This window comes from Prionailurus viverrinus, chromosome B1 (genome assembly GCF_022837055.1).
Source record: "Prionailurus viverrinus isolate Anna chromosome B1, UM_Priviv_1.0, whole genome shotgun sequence".
Lineage (NCBI taxonomy): Eukaryota > Metazoa > Chordata > Mammalia > Carnivora > Felidae > Prionailurus > Prionailurus viverrinus.
Window position 1 is genome coordinate 87,172,922 of NC_062564.1, and position 24,320 is coordinate 87,197,241.

Below are 24,320 nucleotides of genomic sequence, written 5' to 3' on the forward strand. Positions count from 1 at the left end.
AGTATTATGATATTTCACAGTGGTGTGCCTCAGCTTAGGTCTCCCTTAATTTTTTATATTAAATATCTGGTAGGTCCTTTCAAATGGGCAGCTCATATCCTTCAACTCTAGAAAATTTTCTGGAATTCTTTCATTTCTTTCCAATCTGTTTTTTTCCCCCCTCCCCTATTTTGTTCTTCTGGAACTTTATTATTCAGATATTGGACCTCCTGGACTGGTTCTCTAGTATCATTCTATTTCCTCTCCTATTTTTTATAACCTCATCTTTTTTTCTCTGGTTTCTGGAAGACTGCCTCAATTTTATCTTCCAAGCCTCTTCTTTCTTTTTTTTTTTTAATTTCAGCTATCATGTTTTTTTTTTTAAATTTTTTTTTTAACGTTTATTTATTTTTGAGACAGAGAGAGACAGAGCATGAACAGGGGAGGGGCAGAGAGAGAGGGAGACACAGAATCTGAAACAGGCTCCAGGCTCTGAGCTGTCAGCAGAGAGCCCGACGCGGGGCTCAAACTCACGGACCGTGAGATCATGACCTGAGCCGAAGTCGGACGCTTAACCAACCTAGCCACCCAGGCGCCCCACATGTTTTTAACTTCTAAGAACTCTTTATTTTTAAATGTCTTTATTAAATTGTATTCTGTTCTTGTTATGGATATAATATCCCTGAGGAATAGGACTATAGATGTATGTATATATGTGTGTATATGTATGTATTCTGTGTTAAAGGCTTTTCTGTAAATTACTAGTAATACTTGACTGTTTGCTTATGATTAAAAGTGGAGGACTAAAAAGCTGATTGAAAAATCTATTTTGGGGGGGTGCCTCGGTGGCTCAGTTGGTTAAGCCACTGCTCTTGATTTTGGTTCAGGTTATGATCTCATAGTTGTGGGATCAGGCTCCATGTCGGGCTCTGCACTGAGTGTGGAACCTGCTTGGAATTCTCTCTCTCTCTCTCTCTCTCTCTCTCTCTCTCTCTTTCTATTTCTCCCCCTCCCTTGCTTGTGCATGCTCTCTCTCAAAATAAATAAATGTTAAAAAAAACCCTCTATTTTTGGTACATTATCAATACTAACAAATATGCCTAATATACCTTGAAAATGCTCCTGTTATTCCTTCACCAGAAAGTTAATTCTCCAGTCTTCTGCTGAAATGAGGGCCAGTTGCTTAACATCATGGAGGAGGAACAGGTCTAGGAATCAGAGTGCTTTTCAAACAGCTTTGATGGGATTTTCCTGTTTGAACCCCTCCTCTTTCTCTACCACCTGCTACTCCATTTTCAGGGGTAATGGGTACTGCCTTCTGTGGGTTTTCCAGTGTAAGGTGTGTTGTTTCTCAGCTTCTTTTTGCTGCCAGGTTGATTTGGCTTTCCTGGATCTCCTTAACTACTTCATAACACTTACCCATCCACTTTTAATCTTCTAAGATTTTGTTGCTCTTATCTCTTCTCCTTTGTTGCACTTATCTCTTCTCCTTATGGGTTTGTGTTGAAAAGTCTTTTACTTCGTTTTAGTGGGTTTCATGAGATAGTGCAATTATATGCATGGTTTTAATTTGTCATTTTAGTCCTGAAGCCGATTATTTAAAAAGTTTAATCTAAGACTCACTTCCTGAGACTTGAAAAGATTATTAAAGTTCCCTTTTCATCTCTTGTTTTAGTTTTTACGTTCATATTTATATGTAATCCATGAAACTCATTATGTAATATACATAAAACTCGTTGTGTAATATGTGAAACTCATTGTGTAATACATGAAACCCCTTGAGACTACGTGAACTCAAGTATTTAGGAGTAAATCCAGAATTTGTGAATAAAAAAGTTGATTGTTTTCTAAATTTGCTCTTGCAGGAAAGTGAAAAGGTTTCTGAGTATCCAGCAGTGATTGTGGAGCCAGTCCCAAGTGCCAGATTAGAGCAGGGCTATGCAGCCCAGGTTCTGGTGTATGATGATGAGACTTACATGATGCATGATGTGGCAGAGGAACAAGAAGTTGAGACCGAGAATGTGGAAACAGGTAGACATCTCACAAAATGTTCATTATTTGTGACTTTCTCATTTTATAAGTGTCAATGTTACTATTGCCAACCGAATGATACATACAAAAGAACCTCTTTTTGCTTAAAAACCAGTGAAACATCTCTTATTTAAGGGACTTTAGTATATATATATATATATATATATATATATATATATGTATAGTATATATATATACACAAAGTCCTACATCACAATTCTTTGAAGTATAACAGGTCTCATACAATGGACCCTAAGGACAAAATTACAGGCCTGCAATAATAGAATTATCTTTAGCATTTTTTTTTTTTTTGAGAGTGTGACTAGTTATTTAGATAAAGAAGTCCATAGGCTAGTATATGAGGGTAACTTTTTAATTCAAAAATCTGTAGAGTACTCTCATTTTATAACAGATTCAGAGTTTCTTTGAATCAATATTGGTGGAGCAGTATGATTCCTTTTTTCTTAGGTCAGACGCGTCTTTGTAGCAGTCGGTCAGCATCTTCTTCCCTTTTTGTCGTCTGAGAAATTTTGGTGTTTCAGTCTGTCTGCATTTAATTGGAGATTAATAATATGCAATCCTTGGAAACCTTTTCTTTTTTTTAATTTATTTTTATTTATTTTTTATTTTTTTTATATATATGAAATTTATTGACCAATTGTTGGAAACCTTTTCATTTTTGCCATTGACCATAAAGAGAATAGAGTATTTCACCAGAAAGATGGTATGACTGTTGTGTAATAATAAACGTTAAAATTTATCTTTAGCTCTTAATGGAGAAAAAAGTCCTTATACTTGGCTTGCAATTCTCATTAACTTTCTTAAATATTTAGATAAATTTCTACAAATGTAGTTACGTCTCATGATTAACATTTTTGAATATTCTGCTGTTGAGGCCCACTAGCACCCCTCAGACTACTAGCTCCTTCTAGCTTAAGGCTGTTCTTCCTCCAGTTTTATTTCTTACTGAGCCGAAGGATTAAAAGTTACCTTGCTCTTCAGAGCAGTGATGGCAACAAGGCCAGCAAACTCCGCTTGAAGTGATAATTCCTTCTCTCAAAATAGGTAGTTAAGCACTTCATACAGGCTTCGTGACCTTGGACTGAAGTGGTACTTGATTTACACAGTAGATAATGCAAGTGGCAGGAAGATACATGTGTGGTTTTTTGAGGGTTTTGGAGAGTTTTCCAGTCTGAAGCGAGACGCATGGGGGCAGAGATGAATTTTCTTCTTGAGAAAAAGAATAGGAAGAACAGCAGGGTGATAGTTTGAAGTAGATATTGAAGTAACTGATTTTATTACAGGAGCATAACTAAGCAGAAAACTAATGGCACAAGAAAAAAAGTATGAAAGCTTAAGTTGAATGGAAAAAAACAAAAAAAAAGAACGTGTTTGAAATTCCTGGAAATTGTTTTGATCAAAAAAATAAGGAAGACACACTATCTGCTAACTAATTTGGATGTAAATTTAAAAAATAAAAAATAAAATTAAAAAAATAAGGAAGACTATGATTTTGGTAGCAAATCGGGAACTTTGTAAAATATGAAAACTACAGTGCCAAATTTGCATAAGTAGAAAATTATGGATATTTATCACATTAAAATACCACAGCAGGTCAGCCAGATCTTATTGGTTGTATAATTGATGATTGCTGCTTCATTAATTTCAATTACTCAGGTAAAAACAATTCCAAATAGGAAGTGGATATAATCTGTTCAAGGGATTTTATTTTCTTAGTCATCTTAAACTCTGAGGGTGATGATAATCATTTATAGGGCAGAGATATGAACGATCGTGATATTGGAAAAGGGAATATACATAGTCTGGGTAAAAGAACATTTATTTGTGTGATATTTTGAAAGCAGTTTTGACTAGCTGATAATATTTTTTAGATTTTTTTTTCTTTATCATGAAAAGGAAGTATTAGTAAATAACTTGTATTATCCTAAAATAGTCTAAAAGTACCAGAGAAGTTCATCTTAAACATTTTTAATTCTATTCTGGTTCATGTTTCTGTTTTTTTTTTTTTAAATCTATGCTTGCTCTATTACTTCAAAAAATAAAGAATAGTATCATATAGCTATTTTTGTCTCTCACAGAATAACACAGTAAAACTTAGAATTCATTTATAACTCTTTTAAAGGCAATGCCAAATTGAGACTGAAAACTGCTGGCTCATACATCTCATACATCTATAATTAGAACAATTTAAAACACTCCAATTTATTCATCATAAGGCATGCAGAACTTGAAACTACAACATACTAAGTTATTTGAAAATACTATGGCTCATGGGTTTTTAATGTAACTTTATAAGAATTGTTAATATATATACATTAGTTTAGAATCAGCTAATCCAAACCTAATTTTGTTTTTATTTAAGGAATAAAATGCATTGTTAAAAAGATTTTATTTTTAAGTAATCCCTACACCCAACATGGGGCTCAAACTTAAAACCCTGAGATCAAGAGTCCCATGCTTTACCTACTGAGCCAGCCAGGTGCCCCAATAAAGAATAAAATGCATTTTTTAAGTTTATTTATTTATTTTGAGAGAGAGAGAGAAAGAGAGCAGGGGAGGGGCCGAGAGAGAGGAAAAGAGAGAAAGAGAAAGAGACAGGGTCCCAAGCAGGCTTCTCACTGTGAGCACAGAGCCTGACATTAACCAAGAGATCATGTGTGACCTGAGCCAAAATCAAGAGTCGGACGCTTAATCGACTGAGCCACCCAGGTGCCCCAAGAATAAAATGCATTTTTAAACAAGTAAAAATATGAATAAATTTTCATTCTTCTGATACCTAGAACATATACAGATAAATAAAGTTGTTATGACTTATCCTAATGTATGTTTCCTTTTAGGTAGTGGATTAAGATCAGGTTCATTTTGTAGTGCTATAAATTTTTAACTTAAATTCCAGAAACGTGTAGGTTTTGGAGAAGAAGTTGGGAAAAAAGGGAAAGGAATATTTATGTCTACAGAGCTTTTCATTTGGTGAATTGGTGGAAATGAGATCTGTATAGAGTAAGATTTCCTTTTGTACATCTAGGAAATACTTTCTGGAATGCTCCTAGTTATAACTTAGGTTATATTCATAATCCATAATTCAATATTCATATATTCATATTCATATATTCATAATTAAATATTCATAATTATATTTATTGACCTGATATAGCAATTCTCTGCATGTGTACATTAAAGTTTTTCTTTTATTGCTATATAACCATATGTATATGTTTATACCAGAAACCATGTTCATGATGAAATCTAGGCAGGAGTACTAAAATTATATAGTGAAGTACAGTTAGCCATCTTAATTATTTTGTGTATAAAATGATTTCTCATTTTGTTAGTAGTAACCATAGGCTATTTTGTTTCACCTTTTTATAGACAAAAAAATTCTACATTTCTCTCACAGAGCTTATGTGCAATAGTGATCCTCTCTTAAATTTTATAGGAAAAGCCAAATATATGTTTTGAGACTTTAAAAATAGGCATATTCATCTAAACCTATAAATTGCCTTTTGATGATAACTGGAGATCAGTAATCATAAGGAGTCTTTGGGGAATAGTAATGAAGTATGAGTGCCGTCTTGAGTCTGGCAGGCTGGAAATACCCTTGCCAATGGCTGCAGACTCCACTCCACTCCAGTTCTGGGGGCCTGCTAGGTAGACTGATGTGGCACATTGGGGATGGAGAGGGGTCTCTGGGATTCCCCACTGAGATTTGAGGTAGATAGATAGATAGGTAGATAGAGAACACATGAATTTTAAAAGGTTATTCCAGATTACCATTTAAAAAGTAACAAGTTTATACCAATACAATCAATAGCAGATACGTTTTGATAGAAATCTTTTAAGGCTCGGCTGAGAAGATTGAACTGTTTAGGATCTGCTTCTTCATCTTGCACCTTAACTTAACTCTATTTATCCTCTTAACCTTCCACTTTAATTTATGAGACTATATCACAGATACTTTGCATTTCTTACGTGCAAAGGTACTGCCTTCAACATGTTTCTTTCCCTCAAGGGGTTAATCATTTAGTTTTAACATATATAATATATACTGTGTTGGAAATGTAAAGCAGTATAGAATCAATTGGGTTCTGCTTACAAGTTCAAAGAGATTTTCAGAAGAAAGTTCAATTTACAGGATTAGGGAATGTTTAGAGAAAGTAAAGAAGGAGGACAGATGGTAGGATTTGGATCGGCAGATAGGAGGTAAGTGAAAGACACTGTAGACTGAGGACAATCTAATTAATAATGGGTAGAATATTGAAGTTCAAGGCATGTTTAGAAGATATTGTGAGTAAACGAGACCTTGACAGGAGGTCCCATTAAGAGTTGTGACTATATTATGATTTGAACCCGAGAGTGAGTGATAAGGCTTGTAAGAAGCAGAAACATTTGGAAGGTTTTGAGTAGAAAGTACTATGTAATTAGTATCTCAGGATCTGATGATTGTAGAGGAAGGGATGAGGCAGGCAGACTTGTTTTTGTGGTTATGAGTTAAGGGTTGACTTGAGAACTATTAAAACAAGGTAGAAGCAACAGGAACAGAAGGGGCTTATGTAAGCAATACTACTATGCAAGATCTAACAATACTTGACATGGCAAATTAGGGGGAGAGGCATAGTTAGGGAAGATATTACTCGGTTTTTTGGACCCTAACTTGACGGCCGTAATATCATACAAGAATTCGAAGAAGGCAAGACTGTTTTGGGAAACAGGTAAGTTTGCTAGTAGGTGTGTTGATTTTGAGTTGAAGCAGAGCAGATCTGAGGAGAAATATTTGGGTATTTAAAGATGTACAAATGTGTAGTCAGGGTCCCACTGCAAAAGTGATGGCATTTTCAAATTAGGATAATTTTTAGAATGTTTTAATAAATGGCTAGTTACAAATGTGTGGGCAAGCATAGGGTGCCCATAAGAAATAGGGCAGTAGTCCAGAGGTGGCAGCAGCAGAGCTCCTTCTGTCCTTTGGCCTGAGGCCCAAAGGGAGGGCATGGTTACTGGAACCCAGAAGAAGAGAGCCCTGGAAAGAGGGTCACCTTGGGAGAATCTGGGACCTTTGGTCAAAGGATGCAGCTGGCTTGAGGGTGATGCTACAGGGAAAGAGCCAGGGAATAAGGACCGTGATTTTGTTCTCCTTCTTCCCTCTAATTCCCTGCCAAGGCTCTCCACTGATCAAATGCGGTCTAAAGCTATGGGAGTCCTGTTGAAGTCAGCCTTCTGGGACAGAGAGCAGCATTAAGAAGGGTGGAGAATAGACCTGGAGGGGCAAAGGGAACATATCTAGTACAGTTGAAGCTTATAAAAGAAAGATCAAGGAGAGACTGATTTGGGAATCATCATCATTGATGCCATGGAAACATATGGAATCTCCAGAAGGAAAGGTGTTTGAGAGATTTCTCTAAGGGAGAAGGTATTTATATTCCGTGTTTGTCTTCCTGTGATCAAGAACAAAGGACACAAAATTAAGGAATTGACCTTAGGGAATGTTTACATTAAAAAAATTTTTTTCTAATGTTTATTCATTTTTGAGAGATGGAGAGAGACAGAGCATGAGTGGGGGAGGGACGGAGAGAGAGGGAGACACAGAATCAGAAGCAGGCTCCAGGCTGGGAGCTGTCAGCACAGAGCCTTCGGGGCTCGAAACCATGGACCGTGAGATCATGACCTGAGTTGAAGTCGGATGCTCAACTGACTGAGCAACTCAGGTGCCCCCGGGGAATGTTTACATTTTGAGAAACCTGAAGAAGAGCCAAGAGTAATCAATTAATGATAGAAAATCCTATTCCTGAGATTAATATTTTTTTCTTGTAGCCTTTTAAGTAGTTCTCTTTAGTAGAAAAAGGAAGAATATTGATTGTGTTAGTTAGTCTTGGTTTCAGACTTCTAATTTATCACTTACTTATCAGTATTTAACTTTTTGGGGGTCTGTTTCACTGTCATGAAATAGTAATGCAAGGTTGTGAGGACTACATAAAATAAATATATAAAACACAGTGCTTGTGATGTAGTAAGTGCTCCGTAAGTATCCCTTTAACTTCATTAGGTCCTTTCCCGTGCCTTCAAATATATAGAAGGTGTTTTATACATTAAAACAACATTTGTTTACTTTTCCATTGTGTTTTTCTCTTTCCTTTCACTTCACTTTTTGTAAAAAAACAAGTGCTCTATACCTTCAGTGTGTACTTTTTCCTTGTCATTCCTTCCTTAGCTTACTGTGCTTTGGCACCTACCTTTATCATTCTCCAGAAGCTCTTTGTTTATCAGATTTCAAAAGACACTCCTCTGCGAAATTCAGTGACCCACAGAATCATCCAGAAGTAGGTCCTTCCTGTTCTGGCCTTCTTATCTACTGAAACATTATACTCTATCTGTTTTCCTTATTGCCCCTTGCATGGACTGTTTATGCTTCTGAACTTTTGCTCGAATACATTTTTCTATCAACCTGTGTTCAGGTATTATCCATTTTTTTAAGGCCCAGCTACACGAAACTTTTCTCAGTGATTCTGGCCTGCATTAAATGCTCCCTTTCCTGATCTTCTGTTAGACCATCTGGGCTTAGGCACTTGATCATTGCTCTCTTATACTGTTCTTGTGTGTATACATATTCCTTTTGTTTTCAAAGTAAACGTAGAAGTCCCTTGAAGACATACTTTTTTATTTTGTTGAATACAGTGTACAATATAGTATTTAACACATAACTGTTAGGAAATACAGACTGAAATAAATTGAGTTTTGACTTAGTATTGCAGTATAATCAAGAACCATCTATGTAAAATCTTAAATATATTTTTTTTTGGTACCAAATTAAATGTTGAATACCTTAGGGTTATTTAAAATATAAAAAGGTAGTCATCCAAAAACATAAATATGGCTATCCAAAATATATCAAAGCCCATAATGTTGTCATACTAGATTAACTTCATCTTAAAATCACAGTAGGCTTTAATCATTTGTGATTATACCTAAATTTGATTTTTTTTTACAATAAAATCAATACATTCCCATTGGAGAAATTGGGAAGTATTGCAAAGAGAAACAGTGAAAATCACTCATAATCTTACCAGCAAGGGAACAGTAACTATTGCTTTTTATATGTCCTGCTGGCCTTGTTTAAATGTTATGTAATACAAGTGGATTTATTAATCTTTACTAACAAACTGGCTGAAGGCAGTCTGGTAGCTTCTTACTTCTCTTCTGATCATTGGGAGCAGGACTTTGGTTTTTAACTAGGTATCAAAACATAAAACTTTTGTGTTTATAGTTAAAGAAATGATCAGGAAAAATTAGAAAACTTAGGCATCTACATTTATGAACAAAATTGTGTTTAGGGGTTAGTTTGAAAAGATAGACGAATGATCAGAATTTTTACATAACTCAATAAGAAAGCACTGCTTTTAAAAAAAATACACGGAAGTTTAGCTTTTTGAAATGCAGTTTAAAAAAAGAAATGAGATTTCTGTCTTGAAAAATAAGTTCAGGAGCCAAATTTCTTTTCTTGAAAAGTCTCAAGACTAGGTTGACTTCATGATGAGCTGTGATAACTTTTGTATTTGTTATACCATCAGAAATCCTCCCTGTGGCACAAAAGGACTCTTTTAATTAGAAAATATTGTTGCCACAGGGAGGTAGAAGATCGACATGAAAAACTGGGGATCTGAAAAGGAGCCCCTATCCTAGGATTACCTGAAGGTGAAACAGATTGAGCCAGAAGGAAGACAATGCTGGTAGGTTGGTTTTTCATTTACTAAGAATGTTTACAATTTTCCATTTAATTACAATTATTTCAACATACCTATACCATATTTTTGTTTCAAGAGTGACAATGATTTCTCCTTAAGGAGGGAGAAATAATGCAACAGTATCTTTCCTCCTAAACAATTTGTTACCTGTGCTAACCCCTGCCATGTTCCTAATATTTGTTTCTTTTTATAGATTAAGCTCTAGGGCTGTTTCATGCCTCCACTTACTTAGATGCTACTACTGACCAACATCTTCCAGTCCTTTTTTCTGCATTTCTATTATTTCTGTTGCTTCTAATCTAGACTTTTTCTATATTTTTTTAAAGAAGTGTTTTCTTCCAGTTATCCATTTTGTTGAGTTTAGCCTAGTCACTAGTTTTCGAAAAAGGTAAAATGTGAATCTGAAGTTCCTTTCGTTTTTATTCTAGAACTGTTTGAATTATAATTGTACTGTGATTTGGATCAGTTAGAAAGCATTATTAGAGAAAAGTTTTTAATATTTTAGTAAGTATATTTCATTTAGCCTAAGATGCCATCTATTGTAAGAAACATTTTTAGATCACTAAAAGAAAAAAACGCTGCCAATTATAAATTTTAGGATACCATCAATTGTAAGATACATCCTAGTTTCAGAGATGTTAAAATGTGAAAAAGCGTACATCTTAGAATTAATGAAATATGGTATCATGCAATTATTAATCTTCCTGAAATTCCCATTTACTGGGCATTGGACATTAAAATATCAGGTTTTTAAAAACTGGAGGTGAGTTGTGGTTGTGGAAGTCCCTAAATGTGTTGAGTAAGGTCTCTAAGTCGAGGGTGTTTAAGTGGAAAATCATTTAACTGTATTGTTTAAAAGTATACAAAGTAGCTAGAAGGTATTAAATTATGAAGAGTATAGAAGATGAAAAGTTTTAATATGACACATTTACTTACATCAATAAATAGAGTTTTATCATAATTGTTACTTTATAATTGGACTTTATGATCCAAAAGGAAAATGAAGTGAAGCTTCTGCTTTCTAAACTGTTATTTTATTTTATTTTTGCGCGTGCGAGAGAGAGAGTCCACATGGGGGAGGGGCAGAGTGAGAGAGGGAAACACAGAATCCGAAGCAGGCTCCAGGCTCTGAGCTGTCAGCACAGAGCCCAATGTGGGGCTCGAACCCACGTACCATGAGATCATGACCGGAGCCAAAGTTGGTTGCTTAACGACTGAGCCACCCAGGTGTCCCTTTAAGGGCTCTTTAAAATATCTGCCAATTTTTAGTTCACTTGAATGTATGTTTTACAGATTATTACGTGAAGGAAAAAATAGTGGCCAAAAGTAAAGAACTACCCTGTCAGTTAATAAAGGAGAAATGAAAAGGAATGATTTTAAATGGTATTTGTATGCTGTAAGAAACATGTATTTTATATGAATGGAAAGAGAAGTATATCTAGAAAGTAGATCATTAAAGGATGTTTACTTTTGAAAACTAGTAGCATTCATTCCTTTGCACTCAAACTTTTTACGTTTTAATTTTTAATTTTCAAACTTTTATTATTTTTTTATAAGTTTTTAAATGTTTATTTATTTTGAGAAAGAGCAGAGGAGGGGCAGACAGTGAGAGAGAAAATCTTAAGCAGGCTCTGCACTATCAGCATGGACATGACCACGAGGTCATGACCTGAGCTGAAATCCAGAGTTGGATGCAATTAACCGACTGAACCGTCCAGGTGCCTCCAAATTTTTAATTTTTTTAAAAAAAAATTTTTTTTTTCAACGTTTATTTATTTTTGGGACAGAGAGAGACAGAGCATGAACAGGGGAGGGGCAGAGAGAGAGAGAGGGAGACACAGAATCGGAAACAGGCTCCAGGCTCTGAGCCATCAGCCCAGAGCCCGACGCGGGGCTCGAACCCACGGACCGCGAGATCGTGACCTGGCTGAAGTCGGACGCTCAACCAACTGCGCCACCCAGGCGCCCCTAAATTTTTAATTTTTTAAAGCACTAGTTAACTTTCAATTTTGCTATATAACAATGTGTCTGAGTAATAAATTTTTTAATTTTTATTTTGTAATAGTTTTTTATTTTTTTATGTTAGCAAGAGAGAAGGAGAACATGAGCAGGGGAGAGGGGCAGAGAGAGAGAGAATCTTAAGCAAGCTGCATACTCAGTGCAGAGCCTGATGTGGGACTCAATCTCACCATCATGGGATCATGACCTGAGCCAAAATCAAGAGTCAGATGCTCAAAAGAACTGAGCCACTCAGGCACCCCAGTAATAAATTTTAGACTGAGGAGAGGGCTAAATTTGGATTGTATAGAATTTTAAATGAGTGCGGCACCTGGGTGGCTCAGTTGGTTAAGTGTCCAACTTCAGCTCAGGTCATGATCTCACAGCTTGTGAGTTTGAGCCCTGTGTCGGGCACTGTGCTGACAGCTCAGAGCCTGGAGCCTGCTTAGGATTCTGTCTTTCTCCCCTCCCCCACTCATGTTCTGTCTCTCTCTTCTCAAAAATAAAAAAAACATTAAAAAAAAAGAATTTTAAATGAGTAGCACACAAGGTTATAAATGTTGCCAAGTAGGGATAGCTGAAGGTTCTTAACTGTAGGAATGCTTTAAAACATGTCTGGGTAAATTCATCCTCTACCAGCTCTTCCTAAGGGCTGATGCATGTTGGGCTCAGAGCCGAGTATCTTGTGGTAAACAAGACCTTGTCTTTGCTCTCACCATGCCTTCAGCTTTGTGGGCAATGAACAGTTAAACATATTATTATAACTAACTGTGATGGCTGTTATGATAGGATTAATGAAAAGTTTAGGGAGTATACAGCTAGGGAATGCCTAGGAGGACAGAGAATGCCTCCCTGAGAAGTGACATCTGAACAGATTTGAAGGGTTTGAAGTAATTAGCCAGGCAGGGAATAGCGTGGTTGAAAGTCTGGGAGGAAGGAGAACATGGCCTATTTGAGTTGCAGAAGGGAATTCAGTATGGCTAGAATATGGATTATGAAAGGGAAAGGGAATTAAAATGAAGCTAATGAGGTAAAAAAATCTTATTGCTGAGGACTTTGTAAAGACTGTATCTTGTAATTGTAAGGCTGAGGACTTTGTAAGATTTGTATCTGTTTGTTGGGCCTTACCTAAAGCCCAATAGGAAGCCTTTTAAGAGTTTTTTAAAAAGTATGTTTTTTTATACAAATTTAGTTGTTTCCCAAACAGTACTGTAAATAAGAAGTAAAACAAGACAATCAAAGCATTACCGAAAATGCCGAAAATGACGTCTGAACTCCGTAGCTTCTCGTTCAGAGCTCCCTAATAGTTAGCTATTTTTATTCACCTGCCACTAAATTGTCTGCCTCTGTAGATTTGAGCTTTAGGTGTGCTCATCGCCTATACTAAGCTAAAAATTACAGAGATTAAAGTAGTTGCACATCTAGCCTTTCTTTTTGGAATTCAAAGCTGGGTGCTTTGGTACAATGCTGTTTCAGGAGGAGGAATCATTGTCCCTTGTGCATCCTCCATGACCATTTGTAAACTGGGAAAGAGACCCATGAGTTATCTCAGGTTCATGAAGGCGCCCATCATTTAAAGGAGGTCAAGAACATTTTCAACGCAACTATTAACTTTTGTAGAGTTGTTTCATCTTGTTGTGTCATGTACCTCTTTGATCACATGGTAAATTCAGCCTGTGGACCTTCTCACGGAACAACTTTTTAAAATATATAAAATACAATAACTAGGATTACAAAGGAAACAAATATATTGAAATATAGCTTTTGAACTATTTTTAATTGTGATATATTAATGCATATGCTTCTTTAATAATGAATCATAAAATGAGATCTAGTGGCAGATCTAATTTATGTCGATAGATAGCTATGGCCATAAATTACATTTTGAGATATCTGTAACAACTATAATATGAAAACATTTATGATATCTATTGGTCATGAAGTCACAAAACTGCCCAAACTATTGTGATTTGTGCCATTATTTAAAATTAAAATGCTTAATTTCAGTTAAAATCTAAAAAACAGTTTTTCTAGGTTTCATCCATATATTATTATTTTAGCTGTCATCTACCTTTTTCTCATCCTTTCTTGCCTATATTCTGCCCTACTGCTATTCTTTTTTTCCTAACAAGTCATAGTGGGGATCTGGAAGCCATTTTATTTTTTTTTTAAATATTTTTTGTAAATTTTTTTAATGTTTATTTATTTTTGAGAGAGAGAGAGAGAAGGAGAACGGGGGAGGGACAGAGAAAGAGGGAGACACAGAATTAAGATCAGGCTCCAGGCTCTGAGACGTCAGCACAGAGCCCAACGCAGGGGTCAAACTCACGAACCATGAGATCATGAGCTGAGTTGAAGTCGGACACTTAACCGACTGGGCTACCCAGGCACCCCTGAAAGCCATTGAATACACTTTTATGATCCCTACTAAGAAAAAAAAAAAGCCTCTCAACTATGTAGTGGTTGATTGATTGACCTAATTTAACTTATTCTAAAACATTCTAATATTTGAGCATTTAGTATATTTCTTTAAAGGCTCATTTAATATTTTATGACCTATTTGTCAGTTTGAGCTCCATCTATTTCTGTGACAAAAATTTCTGTGGCCAGTGGTTCTCAAACTTGACCATACATCAGAATCATCTGAAGCACTTGTTAAAATACAGATTGCTAGGCCCACCTCCAGAATTTCTGATTCAGTGGATCAGGGATGGGACGTAAGAATTTGCATGTTTCACAAGTTCGCAGGTGATGCTGATGCTGATGCTGTTGGCCCAGGGATCATACTTTGAGAACCATTATCTAAACTATTGGGAATGACAGCACTGAAAGAGAGCTTCTGCCATTGTGAAAACCCAGTTAATACAGTAGCTTCTTACCATGTTGTGTTATTTCCATCACAGAAGATTGATATTGGGGGTGAAAAGATACCAAAATTCTTTCAGGTCTATATGAGATGATGTAATGAATTACTATTAATTAATTCATCAATAAATATTCATGGAGCATCTACCATATGCCAGGCACTATTTTAGGCATAGGCTAGCTGGGTAGACAAGACAGGCAATGTATCTACATTCCTAGTGCTTAGAATTTAGTGAAGAAAGCATGTAAGTTTGCCATACTGTAAAATTGTTTTGTCACAAATCAGATTATATAAATTAACATCTCCCAAACTGGTTTTTTATAGATTTAATATTTGCACTTAAGCTAAGATCATTTCTTTTCAAGCATTTGAAGCAGCAGATAAATTCTCCCTCTTCCACCTTCATGTGACAGTTATTAAATACAGATGAGATACTGGTAAACTTAACATTTATCATGCACAAAGTACCTATTATATACAAACAACATCATGGCTCCTAGGGAGTAAGTGATTCAAAGTCGAATAAGACATGGTGCCTGGCCTTAAGGAAGCTTACCACCTAAATCGAGGAAAACTAGCATTCAAGGAAATAATACCGTGGTGTAGGTACAGTTGTGGAAAGGTGAGGAAGCACAAAGAATTGCCAAGTATGGTAGCTATCTAAAAGTTCCAGATTGCATTATAGCTATATGGTGGTTCATTTTAAATTTCATCAGAAAGGCATAGCTGACAGTTAAGGCCTCTGGCTTTAGGGGCAGAGGAGCAGGTCAAATGGAATTAAGCATTCCTAAATCTCACCATTTAATTTTTTTATGTGTGGAAATAGTACCACAAAACACGAGTGACTTTTTTCCCATTTTTCTTTTTCCCATTCATAAATCAGGGGACATTGAAAGAACCCAGCCTGTTTGCAGTGGTTAGCTACAATTTAGGAATGGCATTAGGAAATGGGATGGTACTAATTGTTATTTAAAAAAATTTTTTATGTTTCTATAATTTTTTTCATTAGTATACCAGGGAAGAAAGAATGTAGCCCATCTCCTCTCTTTTGCTTAGGCATTGTTAAGATATAATGCCAGTTTTTATAAGAGATAACCCATATTCTCCTAATTTAAGGTTGGTGTTTGATCATAACTGGATGTTTGATTTCTTTTCACTTTGTAAGTCAGTCAAAATACATATCCGACTTGAATGAACAGTTAAATTTTAAAATTTAACTGAAAATATTTTTCATATGTTTTATATTAGGTGGGTGGTGATCATAGGTAGTTATTCTCCAGGATAACTTATTTATTATTTTCTTCTTATTATTTATTTAAGAATATATTCAAACAAAACAAATTACTTGTTAGAACTTGGGAGAGATTTTCTTAAAACTAGACGACCTTGCAAAAGATCACTCTAGGAAGTTTTACATCAAAAAGGAAAGAGTTATAGCTCTAATTTAGTTAGTGAAAAGGTACTTCTTATTATACATGATGTTTGACAAGACTTTTAGGAAAACCAGAATTCTTTTGCTTCTTCTATATTACCTTTTTTTTTACAACTTAATTCTCAGAAAATAGATAGTCAGAATAATAAGTTAGAATGAAAAAATTCTTTTCAAAGGAAACCAAGAATTGGTCTAAGAGGAAAAAGAAATGGAAAGGTGCTGATTTCTTCCTGAGACATTTGCTTGCTTTCTTTTTTTTTAAATTTTTAATGTTTATTTATTTTTGAGACAGAGAGAGAGCGTGAGTGGGGTAGGGGCAGAGAGAGAGAGAGAGAGGAAGACACAGAATCTGAAGCAGGCTCCAGGCTCTGAGCTGTCAGCCCAGAGCCTGATACGGGGATCAAACCCACAAACCGTGAAATCATGACCTGAGCCGAAGTCGGACGCTTAACCGACTGAGCCACCCAGGCGCCCCCAGGCTGAATTCTTATACTTCCTAAAGGAAGTAAAAGAGCATGAGGACCTGAGACCATTTGTGGAGTTATCTGAGATGGCCTGTTGTACACAGAGCATATTTTTTTGTGTGTGTGTGTGTGTGTGTGTGTGTGTGTGTGTGTGTGTGGCTAGAATAAGAAATTAGATATGGCCCTAACTGTAAAGGATGTTGCTTTTTATTGGGGAAAATATATAAGAAAACAACTCTTTAGGAGTGCCTGGGTGGCTTAGTCAGCTAAGCGGCCGCCTGTGGCTCAGGTCATGATCTCATGGTCTATGAGTTTGAGCCTTGTGTTAGGCTCTGTGCTGACAGCTCAGAGCCTGGAGCCTGCTTCTGTTTCTGTGTCTCCCTCTCTCTCTGCCCCTCCTCCACTCGCACTCTGTCTCTGTTTCTGTCTCTGTCTTTCTTTCAAAAATAAACATTAAAAAAAAAAAAAAAGAAAAGAAAACTCTTTATAACCGAAGGTTCAAAGAAAATCTGTGTTGTAAGAATGAGAGAGAGAGCTATTATTTATTTTGATGGAAAGTTCATATTTTAGCTGAGCCTGGGAGAATAAAATTTCATTTGAGAAATGTTAAAGAAAAAAAAGCAATGATCCTTGTTAAAGCACCATAAGGAAGACTTTATTCAAGAGGGGGGTACTATTATGATAAGGATAGAGACCACTGTTACATGATTTTGCAGTGAGGGAGAGAGAGAGTGGGCTCAACTCTGAGTACAGCATGAGCAAGTGGTAATTTATGGCCAAGGAGCAGAGTCATTGGATGGAAAATTTCTAAGAGAAAACATCAGGAATGGAGGGGTGGGGGTTCTGGTTAAACAGATTCTTGCTAAAGACAGGCCAGGATGATCACACATTAGCTGGGGATTTGGGAAGGATGAGGAACCCGATTAGATATGGAGAGTAATCAGATATGGAGGATGGGGGATTCTAAACAGCCTAGCTAAACTGACTTAGAGTTCTTGTTAGAATGGGGTTTTACAAGGAAGTACACAGATGGGCCTAGGAGAAGGTTCAGGAGCCTGACTAAAGAAAGTTTGGTAGACAAAGAATCTTTGTTCAGCAGCAAAAGATTTTCTGGTTGAGAAGTCATCATTTATACTTTCTTCTACCTTACCTCCTAGCCCAAAACCAGATCATGTCAGTTTTCAATTTTGCCTCCAAAATATACCTTGAATCTACCAGTTTCTTTCCATCGTCATTGCTCCTAGCCTAGACTAATCTGTAGTTATTTTATGTGAGTTATGACCATGGCCATTGGCCTTCTAACTGGTGTTCTTATTTTCACTCTTGGCCCTTCTGCCTTTCACTCCAAACAATCCATTCTTTATATAGTAACCAAAATGATTTAAAATATATATTTATAAATTTAATCATTACATTCCCTTCCCTAAAACCTTGCAGTGGGTTCTAATTGCACTTAGGATAATATTCATAATTTTTAACATGGCCTTCAAGACACTGAATATTTTGTCTCCTCTCATCCATCTAGAAACAATAACAACAATAATAGCAACAAAAACAAAACCGTAACATTTAAAATGTATTTACCATATTGCCAGGAATAGTTCTTAGGTCTTTACATATTAATATATTTAATACTTTCAACAACCCTAGGCTGAATAACTTTTCCAAGGTTGGACAACTATTTAAGTGGTGGAGCAAGGATTTAAATTCAGGTTGTAAGCCCAAGCTCTGAAGCATTTATACTCTGATGAATTATATACATCCCCCTCCCCCCATTCGCACACTGTTGTCTTTTATATATATACACACATATACACACTGTTGTCTTTTTGCATTTCCATTAATCTAAAATTTACCTTCACATGGTACTCACATACACCATTTGCTTTCTGGGACAGAGTGCTTTCCATTTTTCAGTTTCTTACTCCTGGTCATCCTTTAGATCTCAGTTTAAATGTCACTTTCTAAGAGAAATATTGCGTTTAGCTGATAAAAAGTCAATCTCCATTAGGACTGTTCTATTATTTTTGTCATAGCCCCCCATTTTTCTTTTTTGGTTAGCACCTACAACTTTGATACAATAAACTCCCACAATGTGAGGGTAAATAATTCCCAAAACCTCAAATTGCATGGAACATGGCATTATTGTGAGTTTAATAAAATGGCCCGAGACAAGCTGTGTGGAGAAAGACGTGTGTGAAAGGGGTTCCAGGACTCAGACTATGGCATCCAGATCAGTCTAAGGTCCGGCTGTGGTTTGGTGCCACCTGGTGGGTAGTTATGTACTCCAGTGCCGGTTTGAGGGTAGAGTGGAAGATGGGAGCCAATTACCATGTATTCATTATTCAGTACATTACCATGTATTCATGTATTCATTAAGTTCTGTTCTATTTATATTTACTTGTTTAATGTTTCCACATGATGCTTCATAAAACCAGAGGGTTTATCTTTTGTGTTTACTGGTATTGCTCAGAGCTAGGCACCAAATAGGTTTTCAATAAATTATTTATTGATGGGTGAGTGAATGAGAAGACATCATGAACCAGAACAATGCCAGGAATTTTGGATTTTATTTAGATTAGGCTTTGTACTGGCATATGGTAGAGAGAGATAAGGCTAGAAAGATAGAGTGGAACCAGATTATGGTAGCCCTTGAATAAAATAGTTAGGAACTGGGTGAAACGTGAGGTGGAGAAATTGAGAAGTGAAAAGAAGGACATTTATTTTAAGCAACTAGAACATACTGAAATAATAGAAATCGAAGGTATAGCTTCCAGAATACTAAGTTGGGGGTAGGAAATAAACTAAACGTGATGAAATCTAACAAAAGGCAACAAAGGAGAAAAAATGGAAATACAAACAATAAATCAAGATAGTAGAAGTAAGTCCAAAACATCAGAAATCATATTAAAATAACCTGTTGTGATCTTAACATGAGCCTGTGTTATTTTTAACAGATAACACAAAACAAAATGATGTAAATAATATAAAAAGGATAGAAAAAAAATATTCACCTGAAAAATGCTAACCAAAGGAAGCTGGTATAATAAAATAGAATTTAGGGTGAAAATTTTTAATTGCTATGGAGACTCTTCAGACTGCTAAAAGGAACAATCCAGAAAATATAATCATCATAAACCTATGTGCATCTAACAACATAGCTTTGAAATATCATTTAAAGCAAAACCTTTCAGAATTGAAAGGAGACGTAGACATTCCTACAAAACAATGGGACTTCAGTACACCTCAGCCAAAATTGCAAAATCAAGCAGATACAAAATTAAAAATGGGATCAAAGATTTGAACCATAGGACTTACAGACTTCATAAAGTAGAGATTTATAGAACATTTTTTAAAAAGTTTATTTACTCAGAAACCGACATGGGGCTCAGTGTCACAAACCGTGAGATCATGACCTGAGTTGAAATCAGGACTTGGACGCTCAACCAACTGAGCCACCCAGGCGTATAGAACATTGTAGCTAACCTAATAAAATACAACCCCATACACTTTTTTCCAGATATATTTAGGTTGGTTTTTAACTGTACTAGGCCATAGAGGAATCTCAACGATGTCCAGAAAATCCATATCATTCAAAATTTTATCATGTCATCCTAATACAAGATATATTAGAAACCAACATTGAAGTGAAAATCAAAATACACTGGCAACTAAAAACTCATTAACTGATGAAAGAGAAAATGAAAATTATAAAACATTTGCAACGAAATAACAATGAAAGCGTTGCATGTAGAAATTTGAGATGTAATTGAAATAGAACTCACTGGAAAATTTAGTAGCTCTAAATGCATTTATTGGAGAATATGAAAGATTGATATAGTGAGCATTTAGATGTTAATAAAAGACCAACAGAATAAATCAAATTAAGTAAATGAAAGGAAATGATAAAGATAAAAGTCAATATTAATGAAATAGAAAATAAAATAGATTATTGATGAAACCATAAGTTTTAAAAAATGGATGAACCTCTGTAAAGACAGACCAAAGAAAAATGAGCACTATGAAGAAAAAAAAATGACCAGTAGAATAGAGTTTGGAAATCATAAGAAAGTACTATGAATGACCTATTGCCAAGGATTTTGAAAACCTATGGACAATGAAAAAAAATATATATATATAAATTACAACTGATTCAAGAAGAAATAGAAAACATTCAAATCAACTTTTTAAGTTCTTTAATTTTACACATGTATTCCCTCATTCAAATAAAATCCACCAGACCGAGGTCTATTACTAAAATGTCAAGGGATACATACTCCCTATTATATACAAACTATTATGGAAACAGTAAAGAGGGAAAGCTTTCCAACTCATTTATGGAGGTAGTATAACTTTACTTTAAAATTGACCCAATATAAAAAGAAGAAAATTTCTTGCTGAATTTATGTATGATCATAGCTACAAATATTCTAAATAAATAATAGTAAATCTAGTGCTAATTAAAAAACACATAGTGACTAACTGCATTCTAGGAGGCAAAGAAGGCTATTAGAAAATCTGTTGAAGCACTTTGTGGCTCTGTCAGTTAAGCGTCCAACTCTTGATTTCAGCTCAGGTCATGATCTCATGGTCCTGAGATCAAACCCCACTTGGGGCTCCGTGCTGAGTGTGGAGCCTGCTTGGGGTTCTCTCTCTCCCTTGCTGTCTGCCCCTGCCTCACTCATCCTCTCTCTCTCTTTCTCTCAAAATAAGTAAATAAACTTAAAAAAAATTAAGAAAAAGGAAAATCTGTTAATCTGCCATATGAATAGACTAAAAGAGAAAACCCGTACAATCATTTCAGTAGGTGTAAAAGCATTTGTTAAAATTCACCATCTTCTGAGACTTTTAATCTGGATTGGGGCTTAATGAGGTATCTATATTAAAAATTATGGCAAATTAGTAGGGGAACAGGATGCCAGCTATCATCTCTACTAACTAACATTTTTTATGGGGGTCCTAGCAAATGTAAATAAGAAAAAGAAATAAAAAGTATGAAGATCAGAAGGGAAGAAACAAATCTGGTATTCACAAATGGTTTAATTAACACATAAAATTTAAGAAAATGCATAGATTTTAAATCTGCTTTAGAGAGTTCATCAGGGTTGCTGTATACAAGAACAATAATCAGAAAATAATAAAGATGTGGTATGCATGTGTGCATGCGTGAGTGCTCACACACACACACACACACACACACACACACACACACACACACACACACGAATAATACTCAGCCAAAAAAACAGAATGAGATCTTGCCATTTGTAACAACATGGCTCTAGGATGAACTTAGAGGGTATAATATGGCTCTAGGATGGACCTAGAGGGTATAACATGCTAAATGAAATAAGTCAGACAGAGGAAGACAAATATCATCTGGTTCCATTTATAAATGTGTGTAACTTAAGAAAACAAATAAAAACCAGAAACAGATCCATAGATACAGAGAACAAAGTGTTGGTTGATAGAGGGGAGGGAAGGTGGGGGGATGGGCAAAATAGGTGAAGGGGATCAAGAAGTAGAGACCTCCAATTATAAAATATAAATAAGTCATGAGGCTATACATGCACATAGAATATAGTGAATAATATTGTAAAAACATTATCTGGTGATAAATGATGACCACACTTATTCTAGTAAGCACTTAGTAATATATAGAATTGTTGAATCACTGTGTTATACACCTGAAACTGATCTAACCTTGTATGTCAGCTATACTTCAATAATAAAAATTTAAAAATAAAAAAATCAAAGTGAAACAAAAAGATCCCATTCATAATAGTAAAAAAACCTTAGGTATATGGACAAGGTAAAACTGTTAATTCTTCCCCAATCTATAAATTTAGCACAATTCCAGTCAAAATCTTAACAGGTATTGTTTTTGGTGGAGTTGATAAACTCTTAGATAAAGATCAAAAATAATCTAGACAATTCTGCAGAAGAGCAAAGTGTAGAGTACTTGTGCTCCTATCTTTAAGGAATGATTATATAGCCCTAGAAAAATTTTAAATGTGTTATTGGCCCACAGACAAATAGTTCATTAGGATAGAATAGAATAGAAACCCCAGAAACCAAGTAAGCATGTATTTATAAACCTGGTATATAATAGACATAGATTTATAAATCGGTGGGAAAGGATGGGCTATCAATCAATTATATTAAGATAGTTGGCTTTTTACATAGGAAAAAAAAAAGTAAGAGGGTACTTCACACCCTCGTTTTATTGTTTCAATTGATCTATTCCTTTCTATCCTTTTTATGTATACGACAATCACATCTCCCTTCCTCATAAGCATCGACTTTAATTTGATCAAGCCATATTTTGTAACATTGTGTATATCCTATTGTACATATTTAACATTTATATAAATGGTATTATGTATCTGTTTGCTACATTTTTTAGTAAGTACTGTTCTTAATATCCATGCATGTTGCTTTGTGTATATGTAATATGTTGCCACACAATACTCCAGGATAGATACCCATTACATTTTACCTTTATAAGTTAACCAGTAACGGATACCCATCACTCCTTACTTGTACCAGCTATTGTTGCATAGCAAACCAACCCCAAATTTATTGGCCTGAAACAAGAACTAGTTATGGATTTTCCTGAGACTGTGGGTTAGCTATGTGGTTCTGCTGAGATGGCTGGACTTACTTACCTATTTGTGGTCATCTGTGGATCATTCGGGAGCTTACTGGTCTAAGAGGGTCTCAGCTGTTACAACTCAGCCCTCTTCTATTTTTTCTGCTTATCTCACATCTTTTTCTTTTCTTATAATGTCGGTAAAGAACTCTAATATGTTGAAGAGTAGTGATACTAATTGGCATCCCTGTTTTGTTCCTAATCTTGAAGGGAGTGTAGCTAAAGTTGCAATCTAAAGTATAATGTTTGTTGTAGGTTTTAGTGTATAAAGAATTCCCATCTGTGCTTTTGGTTTTATTTTTGTATTAGTTATACATAAATATGGAGTCTTATCCAATGCTTTCTCTGCATTTTTTGGTAAGTTACAATTTTTCTCCTTTAATCTTTCGATGTGGTCAGTTAATTGATGGATTCTCCATGCTCTGTTTTAAGTTTAGGACTTTTCACAAATAATATGGAGAGGAGGTTGTGGACTACATTTTAATTTCTCTACTACTTACTATTCACTTTTTCTTTATATAATTTATACAGTTTCTTTATATAATTCATCCACATTTAAGCCTAACATACAATTGTTTAGAATACTGATTTCTTATTTTCTATATCTATTGTACTTATGGTTATTTCTCCCGTTTTGTTTTATATTTGCACCTTCTTTTCTTGATGACTCTTGCTGAGGTCTATTTTATTAATCTTTTCAAAACCATCTTTTGGTTTTGTGAATCTTTTCTGTTTTTTAAAATTATTGTTCTCTATTTCATTTTTCCTACTTTTTTTTATGTCTTTCCTTCTGTTTCTTTGGTTTTGTTCTGTTGACTTTTCCATCTTTATGAGTTGAATGCTTAGCTTATTTTTAAACCTTTTCATCTCCTGACCTCTGAAGTACTGTTTTAGTTATGCCACACCTAGTTTGACATGTTATATTTTAATTGTAATTCATTTCTAAATATTTCTTAAGTTCTTTATGATTTCCTTTTTATTCCAGGGACTATTTAAACATACATTAAAACACATATTAATTTTACTACATCAAAATGTAAAGTTTTTATAGGACAAAGGATACTATAGACCAACCAAATTAAAAGTCAAACAGCAGGTTGGCAGAAGATATTTGCAACACATATCTGAATTATTATCTATGATA

The 24,320-nt window shown here is 35.2% G+C and overlaps 1 protein-coding gene across 15 annotated transcripts in view; it reads left to right on the forward strand.

Moving 5' to 3' along the window:
- Positions 1-24,320, forward strand: part of ELF2 (E74 like ETS transcription factor 2) — a 93,991-nt gene that overhangs the window by 39,666 nt on the left and 30,005 nt on the right. For 13 of the 15 annotated variants that reach the window (XM_047855246.1, XM_047855250.1, XM_047855251.1 and 10 more), the window contains exon 4: positions 1,845-2,010. In XM_047855246.1, coding sequence (XP_047711202.1) covers positions 1,845-2,010 — 166 coding nt within the window. Of the gene's footprint in view, positions 1-1,844; positions 2,011-9,646; positions 9,750-24,320 lie in introns of those variants that run through there. The other 2 variants (XM_047855265.1, XM_047855268.1) reach the window with 1 other exon arrangement.